The sequence below is a fragment of the Engraulis encrasicolus genome, chromosome 10 (genome assembly GCF_034702125.1).
Source record: "Engraulis encrasicolus isolate BLACKSEA-1 chromosome 10, IST_EnEncr_1.0, whole genome shotgun sequence".
Classification (NCBI taxonomy): domain Eukaryota; kingdom Metazoa; phylum Chordata; class Actinopteri; order Clupeiformes; family Engraulidae; genus Engraulis; species Engraulis encrasicolus.
The window spans coordinates 25,460,801-25,478,198 of record NC_085866.1 but is presented as its reverse complement, the minus strand read 5'-3'; the positions used below and the strand labels follow the sequence as shown (position 1 = coordinate 25,478,198).

Below are 17,398 nucleotides of genomic sequence, written 5' to 3'. Positions count from 1 at the left end.
CCACGAGCCCGCCAAATTCTCCTCAGCTCCAAACTTAACGTTATCGCGTAATTCGTCGCGCTTAACTAAAACTACTCACGCTCGCTCTTCTTCGGCCCTGGGCCCATAACCTGTTGAGGTGTTCATCCGGCAGCAGATTTCACCTACGTGGCGAATAATGAGCGGAGCGGAGATTCACAGTTTTCTTATTTATTGAATAAACACGGAGCTGAACTTCTGCATGACTTCTCTCTGTTCATGCAGGACCCGAACACTGACCAGTATGCGTGATCACGTCACACCCTATATCACACGCAGGTGATTGATTGGCTGAACCATCTTACTGTACACAACATTCTATATCATAATAAGAGCGTTACATTTAACAGGAGCCCTCCCACCATTTACATAGCGCTCGAAGCGCTGCAGGATGCGCTCATCTTCGGGAGAGGGGGGAACATAGTTTGGCCCGCGATCAGATTTTTGTGCGCGCGGACACTTCCTAGTGTGGAAACCCCGCATCTTACATCCCCCACAGAAGTCGTTTGGTTCACGCTCGCCCTTTCCTTCAGTGACCCAGTTAGTAGTAGATACGGCGCGGTATTTTTTGTTGCGAGATTCTATTTTCATGCCCCAGTCAACTAAAGCATCATACGTTTTCTCGGATGGGTCAGTGCCCAGCAGCATAGCTTGTTGAATGTGATCGCCTGCATTATTTTTGATGAGCTGCAGTAAGGCAACCTCATCGCGAGTGGGCCGCTCAGTGCCTGAGTGCTCATGGAAAGCAACCCAGACTCTCTCTGCGTATTTTTCGAATGCTTCTTTTGCGCCTTGTTTAACGTCGGTGATTTTTTCCCAGTCAGCGTGTGTAGGACCCCTAAGTTTGAGTAACCCAGCCCTAAGTTTGTCATGCACCATTTCTTTTGTCTCGTGGGCACCTTGCTTTACTATGTCTCCGTTAGTGAGACCAGCGACGCTTGTCATTTTATGGCGCAATTCATCGGGGATTGTCAGTAGCACAATTTGCCATACATCTCTAAGCTCTAGGCCGTACACGAGTGCTTGCAACATCAATTGATCCCAATATGGTTGGAATGGTCCCTTACGAGGCAACATGCCAATCATTTCTTTGTGCCTGGTGCACTCATCGCAAGATAAGGGCCGACTTATAAATGTCGTGGAAGACCCGTCATAGATCTCTTTTAGGACCGCGACACTCTTTGAGGGGATAGTACTAGCAGTTCTCTTTCGAGTTAGGACTGGGCTACTTCGCATCCATTGTTTTGGTCGGGCACCACCAGCTGGTGGAGCAGTTGGCGGCGCAGTTGGTGGCGCAGATTGGGCCCAAGAGGCTAGCTCAGACAGCTCATCCTCATCTGGGTCATATTCTCCCTCCTCTATGTTTATTATGGTGTTCTCGCTAGGAATGTACGGAGGCGGGCTATACCCTCGTAATTTAGGTGTTTTAAGGATCGAGGGGGTTTGCAGAAAGAGTGGGGGTCTTCCCCGGCCAATCGGGGTGGACTGGGCTGCCTGATCAAATTTGGGAGTCACTGACGGAGCTTTGCGAAGCGCAGATGTTATCGGTTGGACGTTCATTTGGGTTATTTTCTTGGCGATAACCATATCCTCCTCGTCTTCGCTATCGTCCTTAGAGGCGGAAGCGATTACGGCTTTCTTGAGAGAGGCCACCGGAAACCCGGCCTGCTCGCAATATTGCTCGAGACTTTCATTATAGCCTTCATTACGACGCAGTTTATCTTGGAGCTCGCTAATTTGCTCTTCGTAAGCGGTGCTCTGCCGAGCCCAATTTTGCTTCTCGAAATTGAATGCCTCTAGTTGCGCGCGTAATTGTTTAAGCTCTTCGGAGCGGCCACATTCCAAGCTACGAGTATTTTCGAGCTCGCGTGCTTTCGAATTCAGGGAGCCTAGGTCATTTCTGCGTAATATGAATAAGATGGCTGCTAAGCCATCCTTTCCCTTATTCTTTTGGAGCCATTTACAGCCACCGCCCTCAAACCATTCCAGTAAACGGGGATTGTCTGTATTGGGGGTGATGCCCTCTTTATTGAGGCGGCGAAAGACCTCTTTCAAATGATCAGTGGCCGAAACCATTAATTGTTCATCTACTCTGTCGTAGCCCTGATGTGACATGTTGCCCCACTACTTTCTCCACCCTTATCAGCGTTCTACGGTGCTGATCTAACACGAGTATGTCGACTCGAAAACAACAAAAGGATGTATATATGTAGTGTGCTAGATTTGTCCCTTATCTTGTGTTGTGGTAAAATGAAAAGTTTTACTTACCAAATCCAGGCGTAGATAAGAAGCAGTCCAAACCTCATGCTTTATCTGACTCCAAAAAATAGGTTTTCGCGCCTTCACACGAATCACGTCGGGGTCACCACTGTAAACCTGAGATAGGCCCAACACCGGAATCCTAGTCTCGTGCTCTGCTCCTTAAACTCTGGACTGTAGAAAACATTTCATTTTAGTTCCTAATTTACCAAGTTTCCGTATTATGATGGGATCTCAGTCGTAGATCTCCCTAATCCCAGGATAATTGTGTGATTGCACTCAATTAATATAAACTGTTCTTATTATGAATATTCCAACAATATCGGTTAAGTCTGAGTCCAGCTGTCAAGGGTTTTATATCCATTTACTTGTAGAACTGATTTGCATGCGGCCGACTAGTTTCTTTATGCATGTCCATCCCATATGAGAGACGTCTAGAATAAATCAGAGGTTAAGGTTGCTGGAAGGTACCATACTTATGAGATCCTAAGCCCCATACACTTTACCCCTATTCGACTGCAATAGGAGGCGAGAGGTGTATGTCAAGAGCTACACCCAAAAAGATCTGATCACCCCGCTTAAGTTCCAGTTTACAATAACATATTTTTATCCTAAGTAGACACCATTGACACTCGGGCTGACCCGAAGTTTAGCGTCCCACTCCACATGGAGAAATGTCCTTGGAGCTGCTACGTTTCGACAGTACAATAACCTTATGAAGGAATAAACGGGATCTACAACAAAATATAGATCAATGAAAGTTTTATTACAAGACAAATCTAATTCTACGACAAAGTACAATTTGAAAGAAAGTCAATGCATACCTGAACAAGAGGAAAGGCTACACGAACGAGAGATTCGCGGAGGATCTGGATACAGATAAAACCTGATAGAATTCATATTTCCCCCCGTCTTAAATGAATATTTACCACGTGGGTCACCTTGGCCAGGTAGCCAATAGGCTGCGACTATTCATTTGGGCTGGGCTACTGTAACCCAGAGGGGTTGGGCAAATGCCCGACTCTTCATTCATTCCTATGATTCTGAATCTTTAATAAATCATCTACGACCATTTTCAACACCAATACCTTGTCACCACCCGAAATATGACCATCAGATTGATACCAAACACATCGTAGCAATTTTCAACATGTCATAGTAAGCATTTAAGTCACACATCTCAGATCTGGCGGGAACTCCTGTAAGGTGAGCTTTGAACATCTGGCCGGCTGACCAGAGGTGTGCGCGGAACACACCCTAGAGGGGGGTGCGCGCTGAAATCAGCTGGAGAGCGCGCGGGAACGCACTGGCCCGGAGGTTCCGTGGGTTATCACGCCTGGAGGTGCGCAAATGGAACAGGTGGCCAGGGTCTCCGAGCGATTACTCGAAGGGGGGTACTCACTCACACAGTACTTTTGAGATCCCGATGTAAGATATGCAAAGTTTATCTCCGAAGTGAGAAGATAGCATAGAGGAGCCAAAACAATGGTGATAGATTGCAAACAAAAGGCATTGAAATAAAGAGAAGAAACGCAAACAAATGTTAATATCGCGCCCCTGAGCCACCAGCGCTGTGAATTCAGCGCTTCTTCGTCAGGGCCCATATGGGGGGATGTTACACATTTAAATTAGTTCTATTTCAATTCTTTAATCCAAAGGTGATTTAAATATTCCCACTATTCACACCCCTCTTCACACACACTCTTCACATGCCCATTTCACCAGGGTCTCTTCTCAGTTGAATTGTCGATTAATTGCGATTAATGTTTTTTATTCGATTAACGCATTGATCGATTAAAGTCGATTAATCGGTTAATCGTTTGCATCCCTAGCCAACACACATGCTGCTTCCAACTTCATCTGATGCATTTTTGTTAGTATTTTACTCCATTTATTACCATGACTTTAACATTTGATTTATATTCTGTGATTCTAACTTTTTCTGTGATCTTATTGTCTTATTGTTTTTACCCTCAGTTTTATTATACTGCCTTTTATCATACTGCCTGTGCATGAAGTGCCTCTATGAATAAATGTGACCTTACATTATCTCACCTGTAATTATGATGTCAACATGCTAAAAGCTTCCACTCCCTGTCCACACAGATCTTCCTCAGAGACACGTTCCCTAGGAAACCAGGGAAGAAGGAGCCGGCAGTCAACGAGAGCGACTCAGAGCCGGAGAAGATCAGGGAACAGCACCGAGAGGGTGGGTGAAAGGGAACAGGGGGGGGGGCAAATAGACAGGCAGTTTGTTTTTGACAGCAAAAATAAACGTGCACTGTGTGCGTTTTTTTTAATTACTATTATTATTATTATTATTATTTAATTAATGTATACATTTATTTTTGTATTTGAGATGTTTGTATTTGTGTGTGAGTAGTTTAGTGTCCTCTTCTGTCTATTTACATGCCGGGCTGATAGTATTCAGGCTCCATGCCTGATTTCAGGCTTGACAGAGTTTGCAAAAATAAAAACATTTATAATAATTAGCCTATTAGCCTAGTTATTCTTATCTCAGAAAGTGTTACAGGTTCAGGGTTATTCTACTATCAGGCTTTAATAATGGTCATACACAGGCTGATGTTTGAATAATGTGTCAAAATAGGCCTACGTTATGTCACTATGCAGTATCTTGTCGTCGTCGTTAGAGCAGGGGGGGAAGTTCACGCTCAGGATTTTTTTTCACTATGACCCCAGGCTGTATATGTGTTGTCGGTGTATATAACAGAAAGATTGTATACGGTTTGCTTTGCACCCTTCTCTACCCCTTCTCACGTTTGAAATTAGGTGCACCTGTTGAGCTAAAAGTGTGTAATGGTTAATATTTGTTTTTTCTGTCCATAGAAGTGAATGAGGCGCCAGTGTTTCCCCCTGAAGAGCCCAGTGTGCTGCAGGAGTCAGCGGAGCAGAGCAGAGTGTCTCTGCCGCCCATCACAGAGGAGCTGCAGGAGCCAGAGATCTTCGACCTGCCCCCCAATGACTGCAACAACAACAACGTAAAGCCACATTCACACACAGTGTTGCTAGTTACTCGCTCAGCGAGGGAAGTCAATAGAATGTCTATGTGCTCCTGCGACGCAAGTTGGTGAGGAGAGTGCAAGCGATTCAGAGATAAAAATGTTTTACCTTTGAGTAAGCGAGTAACCAATCGGAAAGCACAGTTTGGATGATTGAACGCTGACTTCTCGCTTTTGCAATGGCAATCAAACCCGCAGGAACGCTTAAGCAAATATTCCATGAGCGAGTGGCGAGTATGTGAGTGAGCAAGAAGTCAGTATTGTGTGTGAATGTACTATCTCAGGCCAGAGTGCAGGTACTTTGCTAATCCAGAAGGAAATTAACAGTGCAGAGTGGGGTATTAGACTGTAGATATTAGATATTATTCTGGAAAAAGAGCGCCAAAAAATCAGTTTGCATCAATTTTAGCCATTGTGCATTCTGCCACACTGGCCAAATTGCAGAATAAGTTTCTGCCATTTTTATATTACACTAGCAAATCTTGGCATAATCTTCCTGGCAGCACTGTTTCCTTCTCACCCAGTTTCCACAACTGCTTGTTCTTCTTTCTATAATTTATAGTCCTATAGCAATCTCTCTTTTTTACTTCTGCTGGAAAGAGTTCGAGAACAACATAACAGACTTAATTTTCATTTTTCTCTCTCTCGCTCTCTCTCGCTCTCTCTCTCTAGGTATTCTCTCCGCCTGACCCGGTGTCAGAGGACTCCCTGATGGTTCATGCGTCGGGCGCTGAGAGAGAATCCCTCACACTCTCAGTAACACAAACATCCCAGAATAATCAGGTACCTCTACTGTTCATCTACTGTACATTGTCATAGCAAGGTATAACTGACTTCTCACCTTCTTATTTTTTGACACAGTGGGGTGTGTGTGATCAGCATAGTCTTCATATTGTACTTTGAAATATTCATCAACTCATCGATTAACATTGAGATGAGAGGTTAATCTTTCTATTTAAAAAAAAAAACTTTTCACAAAACAATTATGTGAATATGAGGGAAATTTAGAGAAATGTAGCTTTTGGTTGGCCTAATGGGTGCTCTTATTTTGTTTTTTCAGGTCAGTCTCACTGTTTTGGGCCTACGACTAGTCTCTGTGCTTATTATCTGCCATAAACCCTTTCATCATCCCCCTTTCTCCTTTTCTTTTTCTCGGTCACCTTTTCATATTTACATTCTGACACGTTGTGTATATACTCTGCTGAACCACCCACGCACAAACACCTGTATGTAGGCTACAAGACTGAACGCACGCACGCACACACACACACACACACACACACCAACGTGCTATTCTCAGAAACCAGTCCGCCCACTGAGAGCTGTCCAATGCCTGACTCACGTTGCTATCTTGGCTATAGTGCGGGTGGGAGTTCAGCATTTATCTATAGCTGTAATTACACTTGAGGGGAAGTGATTCTCGCCAATGAGGAACTGCATGAGGAAGACACAAGTCCTCGAGAAATAGGAATCCCTTTTTTGAACAGATGCCCCCTTGACCTCATCGTAAGCCTCCCAATGCACCCTTGACCACACCATAAGCCTAACAAAGCCCCCTTAATATTGAAAAAATAAAATGGATTAATGTACCCCAATGGCAACTAAGTACCGCCGCCACTCTCCTGTATCTATCTCAACGCCCCCTACGGCTCCCCAATGCCCCCGTTGAGAAACACTAGAGTAGAGGTCCACCTCAGCTCTCAGCCGCATCCTTCTGTGGAAAGACAAAGACTTAACGCTATAAATAGATAACATTTCAGATTTCCCCCGGAAGGAGGAACAAAAGGCTCTGTATGTGTCCTTTCACTTGGAGTGTGATTTTATAACATATGCAATAGCATAGTGTTGAAACGATACACAATGCTCTGGTGGTATATGCTAATGTGATTGGGATTTTGGCAATTGGTTGTAATTCTATAAATAAGGCTAAGTATTCATTTGAAAGAAATTGAAATCTTCTGTTTTTTATTTCTATAGCTCAATTCATACAAGACATAGCTCAATGGGTTTAACAGATATTACAAAGATTTGACGAAAGTTAAGTTTAAGTTCTGGTGGCTGGCTCAGAATTTTGAAAGCATGGAATAACAAAGTCAGAAAAATAAATGATAATGAATTGGCAATTCTCTGTGCTGTCACAGGCTGATCAGAACAGTGAAGACGTGGAGGAGAAGAAGCTGACAAGCCGAGCTAAGAGACTCCTCAAGAACCTCAAAGTAAGAACCAAGGGAGAGCACATCGCTTTAGGAATGAGCAATTCTTTGATAGTCACTGGCCTTTCTAGTACAAGTATGTGAATCGGTGAAGTACAGTTATGTGAGGCGTGTCACTATTTTCAGAGAACATCATCTGTGTGTGTGATAGGGGTGGGTATTGGCAAAGGGTTCACGATTCGATGCGCATCACGATACACATGCCACAATGCGATTCTATCACGATGCATTGCGATTCATGTACTACTGTGATGCATTGCGATATTTACTTCAGTAAATGTGTAAAATACAGCTTATTTTTCAGTTGCTGTGTAGCTTTCTTAAGTCAGTTCATTCTATTTAAGCATTCTATCATCTGGGAGAGAGCTTACATCACAACAGAAATATTACCTATTCTCTACTGAACAAAATAACCCGTGGCAAATCGAATTTTATTGTTATCAAATAATCAATTGTCATGAATCCATGCAGTATATTGAGAAAATAAGTATCACGATACCTTGTCATGAATCGATGCATTGTATCGTGAGAGTAAGTATCGCGATGCATCGATATGACGATTATTTTGCACACCCCTAGTGTGTGAATGTGTGTGTGTGTTCCTGCTGATGTGTTTTTATGTGTGACAGTGCTTCTGCTGACACATGATTTTCATCATGTGGTGGCGTGTGTGTGTGAGTGAGTGAATGCTGGTGTTAGTGTGTGTGTGTGTGTTTGTGTGTGAATAGATGGATGTGATTTTATCCGTTTATGTGCTGACGTTTGTGCATGTGTCTCTTCAGTAATAATTACGTCTCTACTTTTGGTGTGGCACGTGTCTCATTCTTTTTTTGTGTGCGTGTGTGTGTGTGTCTCACTACTCATGAAAGGACATGCACTTGTCCCTCCGCACGCGTGACCACCTCTTGAATGCTGATGTGGGCTTTTCACAGCTGATGTCCTGATTGGCATGCACGTGTGTGTGTGTGCGCGCATTTGTGTTTGCATGCGTGCGATCCCTCGTGTGTACGTACCCGTATACAGCATGTTGTCTCCATCAGACCCATGACTCGCGGCCTAGTGCAGCCATATACAACCTGCAGGACCTTAATCGGGGCTGCATGCATGGGATTATCTGTGTGTGTGTACGTGTACGTACACAAATGTGTCTGCGCATTGCATGAACGCCTCCATATGTGTATGTACTGTACGTTCACTTGCATGTGTATGTTGTCTCCTGTCTCCCATCAGAGGCAAGACTCACTGTCATTGCATGTGTCTGTCTTTGTATGCGTGTGTCTTTTCTACGTGTGTGTGTGTGTGTGTGTGTGTGTGTGTGTGTGTGTGTGTGTGTGTGTGTGTGTGTGTGTGTGTGTGTGTGTGTGTGGCGTATAGTGCATGTGAACGTGTGTGTGTGTGTGTTCCCTAATATGTATACATGTGTGTCGTCTCCATCTCCATCAGAGCAAGGACTCTCGGCCGAGCGTAATGTACGACTTGAAGGAACTGCTGAGTCGTTGCATGTGTCTGTTTTTGTACGCGTATGTGCGTGCATGCATTTGTGTGTGTGAGTGTGTGTGTTTGGTGTTCATGTGAACGTGTGTGTGTGTGTGTGTGTGTATGTTCTCTAATGTTTATGCATGCATGTTTTATTTGTCTCCATCAGAGCAAGGACTCACGGCCGAGCGCCATGTACAACCTGCAGGAGCTGAGCCAGGGCTACAACCGCACGCAGGTCGCCTCCATGTTCTACTCCCTACTGGTGCTGCAGAAGCAGAGGGCCATCAACCTGCACCAGAGCGCCCCCTACTGCGACATCATCGCCACGCCAGGACCCAACTTCTCCTTCTGAGGGGAGGAGAGGGGAGTGGAGAGACAATGGACGGAATGTAAAATTAATAACTAACTAATATATGTATTATAAATGCCATGCATGTTACATATGCACTTATTTACTTTCATTAAAATAACTTTTCGAAATGTTTTGTCTTATGTGTGTGTCTGTTTTACTTTTTTATGTGTGTGTCCAAGTGGCCATTAAGCACAGGGTATTGACTCAGGCGCACTGAAAAGGTTCTGAGTAGGAAATTCAAAACCTTATATGACCTTATGTTTCCTTTTGATTCTATTGTTTGGTAAGGAAAGGGAAAGAAGGGGAAACGGTTCATTATGTACTGATCACAATAGCACAAACCACAATGTCCCAACAGATAAATAATTGAAGTTCATCATATCAATCTGGAAAACGCATTCATGTCTGATCCCATATGTCCTAGATAAATATTGTATCATTTAAAAATTAAAAAGCATTTAAGTGATTTAGTCATCTTTCTAGCATGGCAAGCCAAATTTTCACCTGAAATGCATTGTAGTAGTAGGCTATGTGTGGTGGCAAAGTTGTAATGTCCCATCATGCTCAAGGTCATATAGCCTACTGTGCCCAGCCAGGCTCTGTGTAGGCCGGGTTTCTATCTTATTCATCTTTTGTCCTCACAATTACACATTAAGTATAGGGTATTTTTTTTCCTGTGCCAATTGCAAATCATTGTCTTCCTTTTCTGGCATAAAATCTGGTCTGTGTGAAGAAACCTGCACACTCTGCATGAAGCACACTCTCAGCATGAAGCAAGGGAAACTAAAATGAATCCAAAACCAGACCATTGTTTGAAAATGTCAATAAATTCAAGTGGTTCAGGCTGCCCTTTTCTTTGATGCTTAAATGCTTATAAGCAGCTGAGTGACATAACTTCATCACAGGGTGCCTGGTGGCGTCGTGACTAACCTGCAGGTGAAAGTCAAGATCAGAGCCGCGTTGTGTGATGATGAGGGATCGACCAGGGATTCCTGGTCAACAAGGCAAGAGAGATTCCCATCAAGTCGTTGCGTCCTTCAAAGTGTCCTGTCCCTTTAAGGAGCCTCGGCGCGCCGCATCATCGCTCAGTTGCATCAATCTGCTCCCATAAGGATAATGCGAGTCCTCCTCAGCACCCGATTCTGTTGAATAAGCACAAGGCGATGGCTCCTGCATCACCGACGCGTCCGTGGGCCAAGCCAGCGGCGACATGGGTCATCTCCGCCAGACCAGAGATGTGGATGGTCGTCCGTCTGCAGGAGGCTGGTAAATGTAAGGGATTTGCGTCCCTAACCTTCAATACGCTTGAGACAGCTGCAGTGGTGGTATCGCGCCTTGCCTTTCCTTGTTGAATGTCGAGCACCAAAGCAGTGCTGCATGTAGGGCAAGGATACCTCTGCGGTGCGATTTGTGAAATGTCAATAAGTGAACGACAGCGTGAAATGTATTGCAAATAGCGACCGTGAACAGAACGATGTATCAGGTAGGTGTGGGGTAAACGTAGGCTATTATCTCAAAAAGTGGAGGATTTTTTTTGACACTGCGTAAAACATTGTTTGTAAATAGACTAGCCAACGGTTTGATTTGTATTGAACCCTGCAGAGAATCGAGTTTGACTACTGTAGACTACGTCCTTCAAAACACTTTCATCCCGGTGTTATCTGGCCAATGTTTTTGTTGACCGATATGGGCACGAATCCAAGACAAGAATAGCAGAGTAGTCGTTATTGAATAGTGAGTGACGTAAGCGATCAAACCCTCCTCTGGACCACATCATGAGCATCCTGTCTTGCTTTCCCTCTTTATGATCTTAAGTGTGCGTCCTACTGTAGGCTAGTAAACTTTTGCTACGGCGTTGCGCAATTGTTGATGTCTCCATCATCCGCATCTGGTATTACGCACGATGATATTGGTTGTAGTAAATGAAATCCCTGTTTGGTATAATCTATTTCATCAACATCATATAGGCCTAGGCTGAGAGAAAAAAATATATTATGCTACAGTGTTCATTCTAAAGTAGGCCTACCAATGAGTATCTCATATTTTTTTCTTTATGGATTAGCTAGGCCTATTATAGTGATATTCAGGCAGTTGACATTGGCATGATCTGAACGCAAATAATCTTTAAACATCTTTATTTAATCAGGATAATGTGTTGGCCACAAATACAATTCTGGCAGTGTCAACAGTATAGGCCCAGTGTGTACGGTATGACCCTTGTCGAATCACTTATTGATCTCCTCCAAAGGGATTCACACAATGCCACGGCTGGTTGGCCCATGGGGAACAGCACATCCTTTGGTGCAAAAGCTCTATCCTGCTTCGAACCGGTTGTCTGTGACACCAGGGACAAACACGAGAGAGGGGGAGAGAGAGAGAGAGTCTCTGAGGGTAATAACACTGCAGAACTGCATTGCTGCTGCATGTGGAGGTTGTTATTACAGGGCTGGGCTGGCTGCAGTTAGGACGGTACAGTAACCTATCACTGACAAACCAGCCAGCCAACCAGCCATCAAGGACATGGTACCCGTCTATCTATCCTATCCATCAGTCCATCAGCATCCAACAACAGCATGGACACAGGGCAAGCAAGCCAGCGACGACAGGCTGACTTCTTGGCTCTCTGCCTGCATGGCGCCTGCATGGGTTGCTGTCAGTCCAAACACATCAGCTGCTGCGGCGTCAGCTCAGCGAGGGGAAGCTCCACTGTGGGGCTGTTTATTGCAGTGCTGCTGGCTCTGGCTTCATCCGACATTCACTGCTCAGTGTCATGCACAGTATCAGTCAGGGATGCAGTGGAGCAGAGAGTTCACAAAATCACAGTATGTAGGCCTATTGTATCATGTCATCTGGATGTGCACTAGAGAGCATAAAATCACTCTTTTGAGACTGGCCAAATGTGTTTTTGCCATGTCTGTTTGAAATATCGTACTAGTTACGACGAGGGGCTACTTTTGCTCAAGCTGGCTGTGATCACCTGATTCGTAGGTTACTCACCCCTGATTTTTCCACTAATGGTAAATAATGGCTGGCTTTAGGGCAGGGCTCTGGAGCTGTGTGATGGCCCAGCATCCATGTGGTAAGTTTGCTTTTAAAAGGGGGAACCTTTCTTTATTCAGTTGGTCATACCTCACATTTTGTTATAAACGGTAGCTGAGGGAGCTCAGCTCTGTCATGCTCTATTGTACAGGAAGATGCTGCATAGGCCATCTTGCACAATTTTAACACTGACTCCACTATACGAGAAAGATGGGGCAGCCATGGTGTAATGCTTGAATTGGACTTTAGATTGAAGGCACCTAACCTCACGTTGCTACAGGGACTATAAACAATACCCTGTAATATCTGTACGAGGCTTTGGATAAAATCATCAGGGAAGTGTAATGTAATGTTTACCCCTTAGTGCAGAGCCTATATTATAACCTTACTGTCACCAAAATTGCAATGGCTTATGTCTTAATCTGTTACTTAAGCTTCTCAGTAATATCATAACAATGTTGTTATGATGTAGCAGAATATTTTCAGTGAATAGGCCCGCCGGCGACCCAATCTACAGTAAGAGGCTACAGAACAAGACTTCTGTTCTGTCGATGCAGCAACCCTGAGAGACAGCGGTGCTCTTTTGAGCTACTCCTGCTCCGAGCTTGACAAGTCAGGGAGGCTGTCAAGAGTGACAAGTCAGGAGTTTCTCTGCAGAGTTCAGGGGCAGGACAGGACAGGGCAAGACTAAGGGTGCGTTCCAATAAACGACCTCCACTTGTGCTTGTGGTCTCATACTCAGGAAGTAATACGTCATGATGACATCACTGACAACAGCATTATTTCAATATCTCGCAAAAGCTCAGTAAAGTCATTTTCTCATTATTAATTGGGATGGTGAATGAAAAACAGTCCCCTAAAAGTTGTGGCTAGGCTGACAGCTGGGAAACATTATTGTTTTCTCCACGGAGGAGGGACCAGGAGGCGTGGGGCGAGGCCACAAGCACAAGTGGAGGTTGCAAGGTTGCATATTGGAATGTACCCTAAATCCTCAGTGTGGGGGTCAGAATGATGACCAAGCTCTACTCTCAGAGCAGTGTTTGATGCAGAGACTGTAATTAAAAGCGAGTTCAATTACAGCACACTAACTAAGCTGATAGTGATGATGATAATGATGATGATGATGATGATGATGAGATAGAGAGTTTTGGTGGGCGGCGCAGTGCAATGAGCTTGTTCACAAGAGAAATGTGCAGATGACTCGACATATTTGGTGAGAGGTTTTTTTTGGGGGGGGATGAGCTTTATGCAATGAGTTGTTCATTTTAGGGGGCAGTGGCACGCTGCCAATGTACTGTAGCCATCACTGACTCTGAGTCCCACTTACAGAAGCAGAGCAAAGCTAAAAACATACTCCGTGTCCTGTCTCACCTGCAGGGCCGCCGCTAACAGTTTTACCGGGGGCCGGGAGAAAATCATCTGAAACGGCCCCCCTTGCAATACATACAATGTAATGGGGTCCCAATTCTGGGCCCCCTCTTTCCCTGGGCCTGGGACAACTGTCCCCTTTGTCCCCCACCCCTGTCGGCTTCCCTGCTCACCTGTGTCAGCAAATTCTACTTTTGGTGCCTCATGCAGTCTGGGGACCTATGCAGCCAGTCAGCTCTCATTTGCTCCTCGCTTTGAAGTCATTCAGTTGGAACAGAATTGAAATACTGTTGTTACCAGGACTCTGATTTAACGTTTTTCACCAGCCAACATGGCTAGTAGATGCTGCTCTTACTAGCCAAACACACACTAATAATTGGTCTAAGAAGTGGCTAGTAAGTTGGTATTTTTCACCAGCCAAGCTGAAAAATGAGAAAAGGTCGCACCATGCATAGGTTTCTTTATTACACAGACGCGTTTCTGCGTTCTGCCTTCCTCAGTGTGCGCAGGCAGAACGCCGAAACGCGTCTGTGTAATAAAGAAACCTATCCATGCTGCAACCTTTTCTCATTTTTCAGTTTTACAATATTTTGGTCAGCACCCTTAAAAGAAGAAAGAAATGTTGGGTGAAGCCTGCACCAACTTTTATGAACTTCACCAGCCAAACTGAAAATTTTACCAGCATTTGGCTGGTGGGCTGGTGCTAATTTAGAGCCCTGGTTGTATCATACGAGGAACATACAGCTGTGTGTGCACCTATTTTGTAATACCAGTAAATGTTTAAAGGAATACCGTACATTTCAGTCAGGAGTGGGGGAAGGTTTAAATGGTCATTATCAACGCTTTAAGATGTGGTCCCCGTTATAAATTATTGAAAGATTGTTGTTCCCAGAATGACAAATGAGTACGTCGTTAAGTATTACTAAAGACTATGTAGTGTAATTACCTATAACAGTAAAGTATTCCACTGGCAGAACAATACACATTACGAGGCTACACTGAGCACAGACCTTTAATTCATATGTAGACACAGTCAATGAGTAGTCTGTAGTATGAATGCAGTATTTCCTTACACTGCAGCTAGCTCACGTTTCGGTGCACACTTTCTTTGCATGTGCTTTCCCACCCACTGTGGTACCCGTGTGTGTGTGTGTGTGTGTGTGTGTGTGTGTGTGTGTGTGTGTGTGTGTGTGTGTGTGTGTGTGTGTGTGTGTGTGTGTGTGTGTGTGTGTGTGTGTGTGTGTGCTTCATGGTGGTACCCGGGGATCCTCACTAACTAGGTCAGCCCTGCTCATGCAAGTCTACATGTGTGTGAAGATGTGGGAGTGTGTGTGTTGGTATGTGTATGTGTGTGTATGTGTGATGGTGGTGGTCTGTGTATTGTGTTTTGATCAGTGTGTGTGTGTGTGTGTGTGTGTGTGTGTGTGTGTGTGTGTGTGTGTGTGTGTGTGTGTGTGTGTGTGTGTGTGTGTGTGTGTGTGTGTGTGTGTGTGTGTGTGTGTGTGTATTTCTCTGTGCACCTCTCTCTCTCTCTCTCTCTCTCTCTCTCTCTCTCTCTCCCTCCCTCTCTCTCTCTCTGTCTGTCTGTCAGTCTGTCTGTCTGTTTGTGTCTGCCTGTCTGTCTGTCTCTCTGTGTGCATCCAAACATAGTATGCATGAAATCATGAGAGTGACAGTTAGAGATAGCCAGGGCTGCAGCACGTATATAAACTATGCATGTGATGAGTGGGTGAGTTTGTATGGATCCGCACGTGCAAGTGTATGCCAGTGTGAGAGTGTAGAAGAACACACAGAGAATACATCAGCTGTAGGCATATGGGGGTGGTGACTTTGTATGTGTGGGTGACTAAGAGAGAGAGGGGGGACATTGACTGTACTGTAAATGTGGTGTACCGGTATGTGTGCGTGTGTGTGTGTGTCTGTATGTGAGTGTGTGTGTGGAGAGAGAGAGACAGAAAGAAAAAGAGAGAGAGGGATTAGCACCAGCCGAGTGTGTGTGTGTGTGTGTGTGTGTGTGTGTGTGTGTGTGTGTGTGTGTGTGTGTGTGTGTGTGTGTGTGTGTGTGTGTGTGTGTGTGTATATGTGTCTGAGCTATGTGAGTGTAGGCCTTTGTCTGCTCCTTGCAGTCTGCTCCTTGTCTTCTGCCATCTCCTCCTCACACATAAACCCTCTCTCTCTCTCTCTCTCGCTCTCTCTCGCTCTCTCTCTCTCTCTCGTTCTCTCTCGCTCTCTCTCGCTCTCTCTCGCTCTCTCTCTCCCCCCCCCCTCTTTCACACACATCTCACAGTGAATCTGCTGTTCTGTCTCATTCTCCCCTCGTTCTCTTCAGACGCCCACACCTCCCGCCTCTGTTGTCCTTGTCTGCTGTTATGGCTGGTGACATGGCGTCATCTTCAATATCCCCTCAGCAGCCCCATAGACAGTGACAGCATCACACGCACACATCACATCACACGCCCGCATCACACGCACGCATCGCATAGGCCTACAGCATCATGTGCTCACACACGGCACACTGTCAGGCTTTTCTGTCCCCTTCTGACTCGAGACTGCTCAGTTTAGGGTCAAAGACGACTTTTTAAAAATGATTGCGTAACCTCTTAATGTTCTGACAGTGTAACACTGTAATAGTCATTGACTACAATGAAAAAATCATTATTTTCATAGTACTACTACGACACTCAACAGAGCCTTTAGTGATATCTTACAACGTGGTTGTTGCCATTCTGATAGGAGCAAGTAACGGGCCACATCTTAAGAGTTAATTACCATCCCTGCTGTGTGGTACGTGTAGGGGAATGATAAATCAGTGAAAGTTCATGGATTGCTTTGGCCAGGGTATTTTTAATCTTCAAATTTTCAATCTTTGTAGAGTGGTGGTTGTTTGGATTCTCCACTTTCTCAAACTGTGAGTTTACCATGTGTTACACACTATTATTTTCCCTTAATTAGTGTATGGCCGAAAAATCATAAAGGGGTTCATGATGAATTAACTTTACCTTTTTAATGCCACAAATGTATCCTCTTAATTTGTAATAATTTGGTAGTAATATATAGAAGGAATACGTACAAACTAGGTTGTTTTTTTTGTCTTAAAACACATTTCAGGGGACAAGGAGTGTTAAGTGTATGTAAGTTGACTATGGTGTGTGTTCCTCCTACCTCATCTTGTTCAGAGTCTGCTCTGTGCTCAATACAGAACAGGGCACCTTTTGTCCGAATTTAAAACACCCAAATTAGGACTGTAGTGAAACACAGAGCCATGGATCATAACAGTATTCTGCCGACTTCTGGCTGGCTCTCTCTACAGATTTCTCCCTCCATATATCCCTCTTCTTCTCATTCTCATTCTCTCTCTCTCTCTCTCTCTCTCTCTCTCTCTCTCTCTCTCTCTCTCTCTCTCTCTTTCTCTCTCTGTGTGTGTGTGTGTGTGTGTGTGTGTGTGTGTGTGTGTGTGTGTGTGTGTGTGTGTGTGTGTGTGTGTGTGTGTGTGTGTGTGTGTGTGTGATATTCTTGCTGACCCATGTCTGGTCTGCCTCTATTTCTGATAAAAGATGTAATCTGGCCAGAACACTTTGCTGTAATGTGTAATGCACGCCACTTTCATTTTACTAGTGCGCTGATTTGAACCTTTTGGGTTTTGGGTTACC

The 17,398-nt window shown here is 44.6% G+C and overlaps 1 protein-coding gene across 2 annotated transcripts in view; it reads left to right on the top strand.

The window, feature by feature from the left end:
- rad21l1 (RAD21 cohesin complex component like 1) overlaps window positions 1–9,469 on the top strand; it is a 29,321-nt gene extending 19,852 nt beyond the window's left edge. For both annotated transcript variants that reach the window (XM_063208474.1, XM_063208473.1), the window contains exons 10-14: window positions 4,384–4,486; window positions 5,125–5,276; window positions 5,970–6,080; window positions 7,439–7,513; window positions 9,156–9,469. In XM_063208474.1, coding sequence (XP_063064544.1) covers window positions 4,384–4,486; window positions 5,125–5,276; window positions 5,970–6,080; window positions 7,439–7,513; window positions 9,156–9,341 — 627 coding nt within the window. In that variant the 3' untranslated portion in view covers window positions 9,342–9,469. The remainder of the gene's footprint in view (window positions 1–4,383; window positions 4,487–5,124; window positions 5,277–5,969; window positions 6,081–7,438; window positions 7,514–9,155) is intronic.
- Window positions 9,470–17,398: the final 7,929 nt, after the last annotated feature.